This window comes from Helicoverpa zea, chromosome 3, assembly GCF_022581195.2.
Source record: "Helicoverpa zea isolate HzStark_Cry1AcR chromosome 3, ilHelZeax1.1, whole genome shotgun sequence".
NCBI lineage: Eukaryota > Metazoa > Arthropoda > Insecta > Lepidoptera > Noctuidae > Helicoverpa > Helicoverpa zea.
In genome coordinates this window covers 921,582-935,052 of record NC_061454.1, presented here as the reverse complement: position 1 = coordinate 935,052, position 13,471 = coordinate 921,582, and the positions used below count along the sequence as shown (strand labels likewise).

The 13,471-nt window shown below is 37.2% G+C and overlaps 1 protein-coding gene and 1 long non-coding RNA gene across 4 annotated transcripts in view; one reads left to right on the top strand and one right to left on the bottom strand.

The window, feature by feature from the left end:
• LOC124645707 overlaps nucleotides 1-5,086 on the top strand; it is a 38,138-nt gene extending 33,052 nt beyond the window's left edge. Inside the window, exons 39-42 of the mRNA XM_047185563.1 lie at nucleotides 1,041-1,214; nucleotides 1,664-1,742; nucleotides 2,032-2,162; nucleotides 2,441-5,086. Coding sequence (XP_047041519.1) covers nucleotides 1,041-1,214; nucleotides 1,664-1,742; nucleotides 2,032-2,162; nucleotides 2,441-5,086 — 3,030 coding nt within the window. The remainder of the gene's footprint in view (nucleotides 1-1,040; nucleotides 1,215-1,663; nucleotides 1,743-2,031; nucleotides 2,163-2,440) is intronic.
• Nucleotides 5,087-5,836: 750 nt separating this feature from the next.
• Nucleotides 5,837-13,236, bottom strand: LOC124646276. Of its 3 annotated transcripts, none has more exons than XR_006986313.1 (2): nucleotides 13,030-13,236; nucleotides 5,837-6,256 (listed from the first exon to the last, which is right to left on the bottom strand). It is a non-coding gene; the product is annotated as an uncharacterized LOC124646276 (long non-coding RNA). The 3 variants fall into 3 exon arrangements; XR_006986312.1 differs by having other exon boundaries at nucleotides 13,045-13,236; XR_006986311.1 differs by lacking the exon at nucleotides 13,030-13,236 and adding an exon at nucleotides 12,681-12,960.
• Nucleotides 13,237-13,471: the final 235 nt, after the last annotated feature.

The window sequence follows — 13,471 nt, the reverse complement described above, 5'->3', positions numbered from 1 at the left end:
GGTTTTAGGTAGGTATAGGTAACCTATATTCAAGAAGAATATCCTTCCACGAGCCGTGGGTAAAACCGCTGGCGTTAGCTAGCGCTATAATAAGAAAATAAAGAAAGTTCTCAGATATCTTGGCAATTAGGAAAAATAGGACCATCTTTGGTGAGTTTGCTGTGAAGTTATTTAATCGTTCAATATATAAAAAGTAATTTAAACAACACATTACAAACAAATCAAGATGCCAAAACCGTCTTCTTAATTACGAGAAATTTATAAAAATGTCAGTATTCAATGCATCGACTGAAATGTTGGCAAGGATGCAACGACATGACGTGTGAGAAGAAAAAATAACAACGTATCGATGTTTTTAGCGCAAGAAAACATAAAAATATCACCCAACACTGTTTCCACAATAAACATGTTATGTAAGGTGTCATTTTAATCTAGTTTTTTACCTATCAATGCGCGTTTTCAGTGAAATGTAGGCGAACGAAAGTTGTGACCAAGAAGCTACCTCAAAAGCGTTGCTTAAAGTTGTATAACCAATCAAATTGCTCTTTAGAAAAGTATAAAGATTTTAGCCCTCATCTCTGAAGAACCACTGTTCGCTGCCACATAAAAAGTTTGTCCTTTCTCTCTATTCAATTTCATTTAAAACGGTTTAGAAGTATGACGTGAAAGCGCGACCATAATTGTTTTGTATGACTTACCAGCGGTTTCACCCGCATCCCGTGGGAACTACTTCTCGTACCGGGATAAAAAGTAGCCTATAGCCTTCCTCGATAAATGGGCTATCTAACACTGAAAGAAATTTTCAAATCGGACCAGTAGTTCCTGAGATTAGCGCGTTCAAACAAACAAACAAACTCTTCAGCTTTATAATATTAATATAGATATGTATTAGTATTTTTATGGGCCCTAGTTACCTGAAATAAAGGAATAAATAAAAAATAAAATTAATTGAGAGTTGCTTTCGCACCATCAATCGATTCCAAAGTTTATCCTACATTTCGAACTTAATATTTTTACAAACCAATTTCCATGTTATCCAGGAGTTCATGAAGAACAACCGAGTGTCTCAGCACCTAGTGAATATCGTCAATAAGTATACCTTACATTTGTGGCGGGAGAACCGAGGATTCCAAGAGCCTCACTTCTTGGTGCACGCTCCGCTGTCTCTGAGACTGCGGGTCATGTCTGCAGCTTACTATCATCATATCACCAGGGTAAGGGGTACAAGCCTTCAATATAATCTAATTCAATATGATCTCCCGTGCATCGGAGAGCACATTAATGTCGGCCCTGCTCCTGATCTCTCTCCGGTCGTGTCGGATTGCCGTCCCATCGGGCGCAGAGAGTGAAGGAATAGTGAGTGCACTTGTGTCTGCGCCACAAAAAATATATCTAATTCATAATAGGAGGCTTTTGAGTTTGGATGTTTTTGCTGTGAAACTGCACTATGAACTAATTCTTGCATATTTGGTTCAGAGATAGGGGATTAGATGATCATTCGGGAGAGTGATAATCTTTTCTTTAGATTATGGTTATTCACGGTTATACCGTGAATAACAGCGGATTTACAGCAACTAGAGTGATGTTCCTAGTCACCATTAAGTTTCCTCTATTTTTATGCAAGTAATAATACTGGATAGTCTAAAATTTTGTTAAATTGCAGCACCATATATTTGAAGAATGCGACGCTGGTTTCCTGAGGCAACTAGTCGGATGTTTAAGGATTTACACTTATAACGAAGGTTAGTACTCTACTTAAATAGTATAAACTCTTTTTTATGAGGTGGGAAACTATCGGATGGACCACACCACCATAAATACTTTTACTGAAACTCACGTATGTTCCTTCTAGAGCCCATCTTGTGCCAGTATTAATAGTTAATTTTTGAATACTGCTGAGATTACTCCTGCATAATACCTATAGCTTTCCGACAGATAAATAATTTGTCACATCGGTTCAGTAGGAAAAACAACCGCTTTATGAATATTATATTAGTATTGATAGTGTAAATGAAACTGTGATAAACTTAGGCATGTACGTGGTAAAAGAGAGCGATATTACGGACGCCATGTACGTGATACACACGGGCAAGGTGAAGGAGACCTGCGAGGAGATGGACATCAGCGCCAGGGTCTACCCAGCCGGCTCCTACTTCGGAATTGTGAGTATAGGAATTTGATTCTTATTTCTCGAACACAAAACTCTAATTCCATTGCATTGCTTGATGATTACTTACAGAAGAACTTATCATCATAAGCATTACCTACTCTACGACTCTCTACTTGACGTTTAATGATCGGTCTAGTTTAATAGCTCTAATTGTATGATTATCTACCTTATTTTAATTTGTGTGTTTGTTCATCTTAGAGATACACACGTGACATCAACCGTATCAATGCAAAAGTAGCAGTAATACATTGAAATACAATTTAATTTCAGATCCAGGGCTTATTACGCAATACTCCGTACACTCATTCGTACCAGACTGTCATCAAGTCGTGTGTGCTCACGCTGCAGCTGGACGACTGGGAGTACTTGCTGAAGCACTTCCCAGATAGCAGAGACGCCATACACAAACACATGAGACAGTTAGGAGATGATGACACTGACAAGAGTAATTGGCCTGGCGGCGCTCCAGTTGAATGGACGGCCCCAGAATATGTGCCCCTAGCGGACATTCCCGAAGAAGCTCCCCTTGCACCGGGAATGTTTCCTGGAATTAAGCGACATTTCGGAAGAGACTCAGATACACCTGAAGACCAGCCCCCTACCAGGCCCTCTTTGACAGGTAGAAAATCATCCCTACATTTCCCTTGGCATATACGACACGGGGAACACGCAGACAGCAAACGAGAAGAAGAATCTCTGGAAGTAGAAGAACATCGTAAATTAGGATTCTTCGAAAAAATTATTGGAACCGCAAAAAAATTAATGGGTAGAGTTTCTGATTCTGACTTGCTTGCAATGACTGGGGAAGGCAGAGATGAACTTCAATTGGAAGAAGACGAAGAGGCGACTGAAGCACTACTTGCACAGTTTGAAGCAGCTAAAAAACTGACTGAAAAAGATAAGAAAAAAATAATAACTCGTAGGAAGAGTATGTTTTACGGGGACGATCAAACCATGGAAAAACAACTAGTAACACTAGATATCGCACCATCGATGACGGACGAACTTAGCAAGGAAGAGTCTCAAGCGTTTACCATGCGACCGCTGAGAATCCGAGATTCAGACACCGAATTACCTACCCCCTCTAAATCCCAGTCAGTTGCGGCACCGGAAGTTCTTAATCTGGGAAGGTCAAAATCAAAAGTATTACCAGAAGCGACAGTGCGCAAATTGAAAGAAGATACAGAACCTGAAGAGCCCTCCAAAAAAGGATCTGAATTATATCAACTAAAACTTAGTGATTCTACAACTGCTGAAGCAACTGCAAATACATTACAAAGGCCTGAAGACATTCAGGGGTCTTCAAAAATTCCAGCTGCGGTCGATATGTCAAAGGCTAGCCTTGCTAGTACGGCTACTGCAAAAGAACATGTTTTAAAAATAACTTCCTTAGAACCTCAAGATTCTAAACCTTCGACGATCCCAGAATCCTCCGAAATTCAAATTGCGAATATAAACATTATGAAGACTCCATCCGGCGACACGGCAGCAACGAATGAAGAGACACTAGAAGGTCAAACTACTTTAGGAGATCTGGATTCCAAACCTCCTGAAGACAAAGAAACAAAACCTGGCGATGAAAATGCGATCTCACAAGAGTTAAGTCTCTTGTATCCCGAACTATTACCTACTAAGCCTGCTGAAACTGAAGAACTTCCAGATACTACTGGAGATGTCCCAAGCACTTCTGCACCAGAACATCACCCGTCGATGACGCGTCTTAGCACACGCCACCACACTATGCCTGATATTTTTGGTTCAAAGCCTTTTGAACTTCCAGAGCAACAACATGGGTCTGGTGAGGAAGACTTAGCTGTCAAATATATTCTGCCTCCTGAAGAAACTACAAGTGTCCAAGCTATACACGACGATAAGCAGACTGCTCAAGGAACTTCAGGTGCTCCAACTGTAACTTCAGGTGCTCCAACTGTAACTTCAGGTGCTCCAACTATAACTTCAGGTGCTCCAACTGTAACTTCAGGTGCTCCAACTGTAACTTCAGGTGCTCCAACTGTAACTTCAGGAGCTCCAACGGTAACTTCAGGTGCTCCAACTGTAAAGGAAACTCTTCCTGCCTCGGAATCAATGGGAGTCCAAGTCAAAGAAAAAGAACCTGTTCACGAAACTAAGAGTACTCAGGCAGCCATGAAAATTAAAGAAGGTCCTGATCCGGAAAAAGTAACTACACAAGCTGGCCCAAGTACTAAAGCATTATATACAAAAGAAACACAAGCTTCATCTTCGAAGCCACCTCCTCCGTCAGCGTCATCAGAAAAGATTATTTCATATTTATCTAATGAAAGTGTTTCCACTATAGATCTAGATGTCGAACCATCGCAATATATCGCAGCGCGTCCCGATGATGAAAAGTCGCGTGCATTCGCTGAAGAAGCAGCCCGAAAGCGGTCGTTCAGTAGAAAGCCCATAGTCTTTGACCCGAACCGTAAGTCGGACTCGGAGAACGAAAATGATAAAAACGAAACAAAAGAAGAAACAACGTTACATACGCTCAAACAGCCTCCTTCATCGGTGTCCGATGTAAAGTTGATGCAATTTATGTCTGAGACCGAGGATCCTGTAATAACCAGTAGAGAAACTGTGGTGATGAAACCCAAGACTCCCTCATCACATGATATCAAACAGGAAGAAACGCCCACGTCGACGACAAAGTTGAACCGACGCTTCGTCCACGTGCGGTATGATGAGAAGAATAAAGATAAGAATAAACCCGTTGCGGAAGAAGATTATTTAGTTGATCAGGATGCTGAAGAAGAAGGTGTGAATATTATCACGTTGGATAGTGACGAGCCGCAGGCCCAGGAAGTCGTGGAAGAGGAGGAGCCAGAGGCAGAGAAAGAGGCCTCCGAGACCTCTCGAAATTTAAATAACCCTTACTATAGAAGACGATCTGACTAGTATAATTTAGCTGAAGTTACTTCAAATCGTTTTGCTATTCGATTTGTTCAAACCCAGCAGATGTTGACTTGTCAAAACAGTTATTGGGTTTCTAATTGATTTAATTTTAATATTGTTACTGACGGGACCTGTTTATTTATAGAAACTTATTTTTAGTAGTATAGATGTTTTGAAAGATAGTTTTGTCGCAATTATATTAAAGGGAGTTGTGGTATTCGCAATAACTAAAGCAATTATTATTTTACTTACTCTTCTTTGATAGACACCACGACTTATTGTTAGTTTATTTTAATTGAAATGTATTTCGTACCTGTTTGAATAATAAATGCTCTAATAATACTTCTTTCGTTTATTCATTTATTTATTCTTATATATTTACCATTTCTAAATATGGCAGTGCGTACTGAATCGATAAAAGATTTTGAATATAACACTCGGTGACTGATGTAAGCAAATAATTCATCACATTTAAATAGAGAAAATCTTTGAAAAATATATCAATAACGGCCAGTTTCTTCATCAAAAGTTAAAGTTAAAGTAATGTCTAAAGTAAAAGTAACGGTCAAATTCGTTTTTTCAAGGCTAAAGTGACAGCAAAACTGATAGAAAAATTGAATTTGACCGTTACTTTCACTTTAGACATTACTTTGACTTTTACTTTGGCTTTAACTTTTGATGAAGAAACTGGCTGTAAGTGTATAGTATAGATGGAGTTTAAAGCTTACCTACCATTAAAATAAGAGGCTGAAATTCTATAAAACCTTTATTACAAAAACTCTCTTATCTCATATAACAACGATCAATTCTTTAACGAGATGATTTGTACCGAACATCAACAATAAATTAGCTAACTCAATAACATTTCTCTGAAATTAGATATTTTTCCATAACGTGTTGTCTTTCACATTGGTTATTTTTAGTTTTGACTTTATTCATATTGGAATGCCCAGCACTGTCAAATGTTCACGTTGACTGGTGTTTTGTTCCATGCTATGTGACCCCTCTAGTCTTGTCCATGGTTTTAAATTATTTAAATGCTTGGGTGTACAATGCTTAAACTTACGATTAACTTATTTACTAAAATTACGGTTTCCTAAATATTAAATGTTTTTATAGCGTTTGTTGACCGCCATCTTGGATTGGTCTCAAGTTTGAGTTGTTGAACAGCTTCTGAAACAAATAGGATTTTTTATTAATCTATGATTCTCATTGAAATCGGTGTTGCCAGGGAACGCGTGTCATTTTTACGATTCGTAATTCTGGTGCTATTTCCAGAACAGCTATTTCAATACAATAGGCATGATGACAGTAATCAAAAATCATTAAAATAATATATTTATTAAATTAAACTTGAAGCTTGGAATATAAAACGCGCATTGTTTTCTTTGTTAATAATGTGATTAATATGTATTTTTATAAAATAAAATTACGAAATAAGGCAATCCGCCATGATATCTTGAACACCAATCAGAGCTCGTGACGTCATTTCTCAAAACAACTCGCGCGAAAGCGCGCGAACGTCACATTTCGTTATTGTGAACTTCCACTGCGATCTTTGTTTTTAATTAATTAATTGTTTATAACACGAGTTATGGAGCCCGGATTTATCAAGGCAAACAGCGCTAATTTGCCTAGAATTGATATCATAATGCTGGGAAAGTTTTCGGCATCAAATAAAGATTTTTGTTCAGCTGAATTTAGAAATGTTAAAACTTCCATGTAAGTATACTAGTTTAATTAAAAAACAATGAGAGGTGAAACCTAACCTCGAAATAGTTATTTACATTATAAACTATGCTAGAATCTAGAGAACTATGTAATAACTTACATCAAAGTGATCTTCACAAAAAAAAAGTTGTACCCTGGGCAATATTGCTTTTGAATCTCGCCTTGCAAGTTTAAGCCACTTGTTTCGTATTTTTTTATTGTGAGGAACGTACACAAATAACTTATCAGGAGTTGTTTTGGATGTGTTCTTACACTGGGGGACCCCACAACACCTATGCACTTTCGAATTCATATTTAATAACACAAAAAACTTAATTATTGCACGAGCGTTGTTTACTTGCGTCTTGTAATTTCAGTCGTGACGTCACAAGTGACGACATGACACTGACAAGCGTTTTCGCGCCGGATTCAAAGTGGACAGAGAAAAATGCAATTATTTGATAAAAAAACTTCGCATTTTCTTAAAATTAATAATTTTTCATATAAAATAGACGTATACCTACATCATACAAAGGAATTTAAAAATTTGTCATCATGCCTATTATAAAAATACAGGAAACTTGCATTGACGTCATCCTGTAAACCGAATTATATGACTTATACATTTTATTACGATTCTAAATTCTAAATAAAAAGTAGTTTTAAAATATTTACAGTGTGTTTAAATGTCGCAATAATCTGTTATTTATGTTTTAAATTGTGCGAGTTTAGTCAGAAGTATTTATGAATATTTCGGGGACATCAAGGAATTATGACGAGTAAGATGTGGGTGTTAGAGTACCTACTAGCTTTGATGATGATAATATTAATTTGGGATGCAGCAGCTGGAATTTACATAAACCTGGGAATGACGGGATCTCAAATTACTAGCAGTTTAAATAAATTTAAAAATAATGGTGTAATCAACCTTGAGTGTCTGGGGTTTAAATGTGCTTGGGAAATAAATATTGCAATAAAATTTAAAGCTCTCGTTTCCTATGGATATGTTAGACACAAATTATAGCTAAATGCCTTGCGGTTGAACTGATCATACTTTACGAGTACCTAGTTTACATAATAAAATGCAAGCGTTAAAAGTAGTTTTATTAACTTTAGCAAGATTTCAATTTCTATTAACTCTACCTATTTATAACGAGCGCATATCTTCAGACAGCTGTTGCCCACGGTCCCACCTGTATCCCGAGGGAATCATTCCTGGTACTCCTATAAAAATTTGCCTATGTCCTATCTCAGGCTCTGGCCTTTCTGTGTACTAAGTTCCGTTTAGAAAGGTTAAGTTGTTTTTGCGTGAAAGCGCAACAGCAAAGTTGCTTTCGCATTTATAGTAAAGATGATGTTTTATTTCATATTGTTTTACGAGTACGTGACAGACAAACATCAAAACATAGTGTTAAAGTTCTTAACGTGTTTCCAAATCTCGACGGATTCCCCTTTGAACGTAGGATCATCTTTACTCGAAACGTTACAACTACGAGCATTTAAATCATTATTATCCTCATGCGCTTATCCTAATTTTATTTATGATCAATGCAGCCTAACTTCCTCTTCCATAATTCTCTCATACTCCATTCCATAAGTGATATTCTTTCCAGTCACACAGTTTCACACAGTCCATCCTGTCTTTGGTCATCCCCTTTCTCTATAATAATATATATGATCGCAGTTATCTGAATAAAGAAAATTTTATTATTACATCACACGCTCAGGTACACCATGACAGACGGTTTCCGTATACGAGCTTTTCAACTATCTCAAGTTTTTTTATCAATTAGATATTTATATGCTGCCCATGACAGCGAACAGTGGACGGCAATTGGCTGACATGATGATGATGACATGTGTACCGTCTTCTCAAAGAGGGCCCAGCATTAGGTAGAATAAGACCTTGACCACTTAATCCACGAAGTCGGGTAAATATCAATTTAAACTATACAATGTCTTTGCCAACTACACAAAGTCCTAAATCCACGTTCTATTTGTTTACATTAATGTGGCATGAATAGATCTATTTATGTAGTTTACATCGCCTTCACATCAACTAAAATATGTTTAATGGATCAAAAATTATCGTTAAATCGTTCACAATAATTCCTTTTACCTTTTATAGTTGAGTAAACATTTTGAACCTTCAACAACACCCATAAACAACTTTACACAGATTTTTAATCGCAGTTTACGGCCGTTCAAACTATGCTATCTATCTGTGGTTTTGTCTTACTAGCGATAGGAATATTACTTGTATGGGACTAATGTCAATGATGAATGTCGTGATGAATGTCGTGGTGGCCTTGTGGGTAAAGAATCAACCTCTCGAGTGTGAGGGTGTGGGTTGGATTCCAGGTCAGGCAAGTACCAATGCAACTTTTCTAAGTTTGTACGTACTTTCTAAGTATATCTTAGACACCAATGGCTGATAAAAAGGTGAAGGAAAACATGTTAAGGAAACCTGGACTATAAAGTCTGAAATCACCAACCCGCATTGAGCAAGCGTGGTGATTAATGCTTAATCCTTCTCCGTGTGAGAGGTGGCCTGTGCCCAGCAGTGGGACGATAAAAAGGCTGTAACAGTAATGTCAAAATTCTATTTTCTCGTAACCAAATCGACAGATAGGATATTGGGAATGGCCGTTAAAGAAGTTGGCAGCGGAACGCGGTGATCTGAATTTCGTTCTCTATTTTCATCACCATGGCAAAGGTATCGACGGCCATTCCGCCAAATGATTAATTACAATCGTTAACCAACCTGTCACTACTTTTTCTATCCATCTTCCCGTTAGATTTAGCAGCACGATCAATCTTCTTGAGTCAAGCCGCGATTTACGTCAAACTTTTGTTTTTAAATGCCGGTTCTTATTTCGATGTTCTATTTCTGAACGAAGGTTAATTCAGAATTTAAATAGACGTTCTATTTTTGAGTTTAGGGACAATTTGTCGTGATATTTTTGAATTGTTGGTCAACATTCTCACTTTTTTGTTTTTTTTTACACTTTTGTTGCAGACTTCTTTACGTATTTTGAATAACATTGATTTATTTTCAAAATTCCGTAATGCAAATACATTTACGTTATCGACGTGGTAATAACAAACTGCAGTTTGTGTCGTCTGCACAACATCAAACGGTTTTCTGAAATAACTTATAATATGCAAGTGGGCGGTCACTGCATAAATATTGCGTGTATATTGTTTAGTCTATTGATAGGTAACGTTTATTTCGAAAAGCTTTCTGTTATTGGCAGAGACCCATCGATTTCAGAACGTATCGTAAAAATGAAATATCGGTGCTCGTACGTGTAGGCAGATACTATATAAAACGTCACTATGAGTTACATAGAACAGTAAAATTAAAAAAAAAAAAAAAACATTCTTATTCCTCTTATAAACACGTTGTTTTTACAGCATTAAACCTTTCAAAATGATGTTTTAATTTCAGTTATTGCAACAGTAAATTTTTTGTTGTTTGCAAAACGTTGAAAACTTTTCTTTTTTATTTTGTATCTACGAATTAATCTTGTAAACACTGCTTTGGAAATGTAATGTAATGCCCGCTGATAAAATGTTCAGTAGTTCAAACAAACAAGGATTATTGATTCGTTTTGCTTACAAACTTTTTTCTACGAGGTTCATGTCAAAAATCTATCATCTGTAAGCAAACCTCTTTCGTTTCTATATTATAGTTCGGCCATTCAGAGAATGCGTTCCTGACACGTCGCGATTGAACTGACGACGTAACTTTGCAATGGCGTTGCAGTTACGATAAAAATATTTTTGCTGGTTGTTTACCGTTTTAACAATTGAGGAGCATTAAAACAACATTATTATATCAATAATCAATGAATGTTATAATTTTGTGCCAAACTGAGTGTCAAATAACTTGGTAAACAATATTTTTCTAAATCTATACTGCGCTATTACAAGGTTATGTCAGCGGTTTATATTTTGTAGTGCTGTGCTAAAAATAACAGGCAAGTATCGTAATCTGTTCTTATACAGTTATAATATAAAATAATACGTTTTGATTTTCTTTTTAAGAATTGGAAAATAATGGACTATAAGACTTAATTATAACTTTTATGAAATATAAAAATAAAACTATGACCAAACCGCATTTTTATACTTAGATTAAAAATGGTAACCCCAAATGGCGTTATGGGCCGCCATTTTGTGACGCTAAAACAGTCGTCCGTTGTCGTTTCGTGCGCATAGACCACGTTTTTCAAGTGTTTTCGATCTGTTTTTATTTGATTACCCGGCTTTTGTTAGACCGAGATATCAGGATTGATTCTGTTATTGATAATAATATAATTATACATGTAGGCGAAGATGATGATGAAGACACCACCTCCTCAAGCAAATCGGAGTCTGATTAATATTCTGTTCGCACATTCAATTCAATGTACTTGTAACAAAGAATAAATAAAACAATTTTATTATATGAATATTACCTTTTTTTGGTTTCCACTTAAATAACTAAAATATAAAACAAATGATTCCGCCAATTTAAAACGAAAATAATCTTAAAATAATGCGGCGGTTCATTTTGAAGGAACGGTAACGAACTCAGTGTTATGTTGTGCCCATCACTAGTCGTGACTAACTGATAGGTGTCAGGAACGCATTCTCTGAACGGCCGAAGTATAATCTGGCAAGTAAATAAATATAGGTTAACCGAAACGTTATGATTCAGTACTGCCTGCCTACATGACGAGTTTACAACATTTGTTTAGAACACACGATGTATTTCGACCATTGAAACTTGTTTACAGTCCAGTCCGTAACATCAAAACCCTTTTGTTTTAGCATTACATTAAAATCGCGTGGGAGTCTCTCGTCACCTCTTGACATGTTTACAACCGTCAAACGCGACCCGCATCATTTAAAATCAAGAAAAACAATTGGCAATCTCACAAATGTTCATCAAAAGTTACATGTGTGCCATCTGTGTTAGGACCGTGGAGAACAAAATGACTCGCGGAGATGTCATACCGCAAAAACTTCTAAGAAAGTAGCGCGTCAAAATGCGGGTGTTCAAGGGTTGAGGAACGTTACGACGTTGTTTTCGCACTAACACGCCTTACCCCATTATTTTCAAAATAAAATCACCTATCAATCAAAACCAAACGTTTGACAGATTGGTTTTGATATGAAAAGGAACCCCAACATTACTAGTTCTAGTAAATGATCACGCCTACCATTATGTTGCTTGGCCTATAAGAAGGCACCTGACCTACCTGCCTCATGGCATCTCCGCTATTTTTCCTTACTCCGTGATCATGACCGACCATTCAGAGTTTCAGTCGGATTACTTCGGTTATTTTAGCCGCGGGAATGTTATGATTTCTGTGGGGAATCAGGCGCCGGTCGGCGTACTATTTTAGATATCCGACGTAAAATAAACGCGAATCAAACACTATGATTTCGACAGCAGTGATTCAGTAATTGTTATTTTAACTGATCATCCTTTTCAGGTGTTTAGTTTTAATTAGAAAAACATATGTTTGACACTAATTGGTAACTAGTTAGATCGTTGTTTTTAAATTCTGTTTAGTTTGAGAATGATTTTATTTGGTGCGAGCTTTCGATATAAATGCGTTTGTTTTTGGGTTTACGTAAACCTGACTTAATGCGATTTTTGTATTTAGAAATGACACTATTCAACTGATGAAAGACACTTTAGTTATAATTAAAAGAAAAATAATCATGACACGTACTATATGTTTACCGCTTAATTAATTGCTTGTATGTCGCTAATTATAAAACAATAGAAAATCAATTGTGTCTCGCGTATATCCGCGCTTTCACATACAACGCCTTAAACGCTAATTAACGCACTAAAAAGCACAATAAGCGAAAATAAAAGAAATAGCACCTCAGAACATCCCCGAGTATAGCAACCAGAGGCTGGCGAGAAGCAGCACCAGGATCAGGTAGGTGGCGATCAGGTTCGTGGTCTCGTGGTTAGGCATGATGGCTACTTGACACCTTCACCGGACAAACGGCTCCAGAGAACTGAGGAGTTCGCTGGAACTGTGATCGCCTACGCCACACTCGCCACGCCTCTTTCGCACGCCAAATATTTTCAACATTTATAAATATGTGCACACTAATAGACTGGCCGTATAGTGACAGGTGTCTAGATTTCGTGGATAATTAACTTCGCACGAATAATTTTCCTTTCACACTGATGATTAATTTAAAAAAAATCAAAAATCACTCACATAGTTTCAACTTACACGGATGCTAGAAGACGGTGGAGTAGAGTAGCCAGAGGAAGAAGAGAAGGATGACGAGGATCATATACGTGGCGGCAAGGTTGACGGTCTCTGCATTGATAGGCATGGTTGCTATGTAACGGAGCTGGCTGGACTGATCGCCCGAGGATCTTGAAACCGCTTGAACCACCAAATTTGCGTCAGAGCGCAGGGCCCGACTTCGGGAATTAAGGATGTTCTACTTTTTTTCAGTTTTTTTATTGTGAGAGAAAAGATTTAAGGATGTGTTCCCTTGATCAAAAAAGATAAGGCCAGACGACCAAAGGCTTGTAATAGGTGGAGCATCGTCAAATACTTTAAACCGAAAAGAGTAAATATGCTAACTATGATCGGGTTGATTTTAATTTTACCATGAACTTTCTCCATTGGCAATATAGATAGATTACTT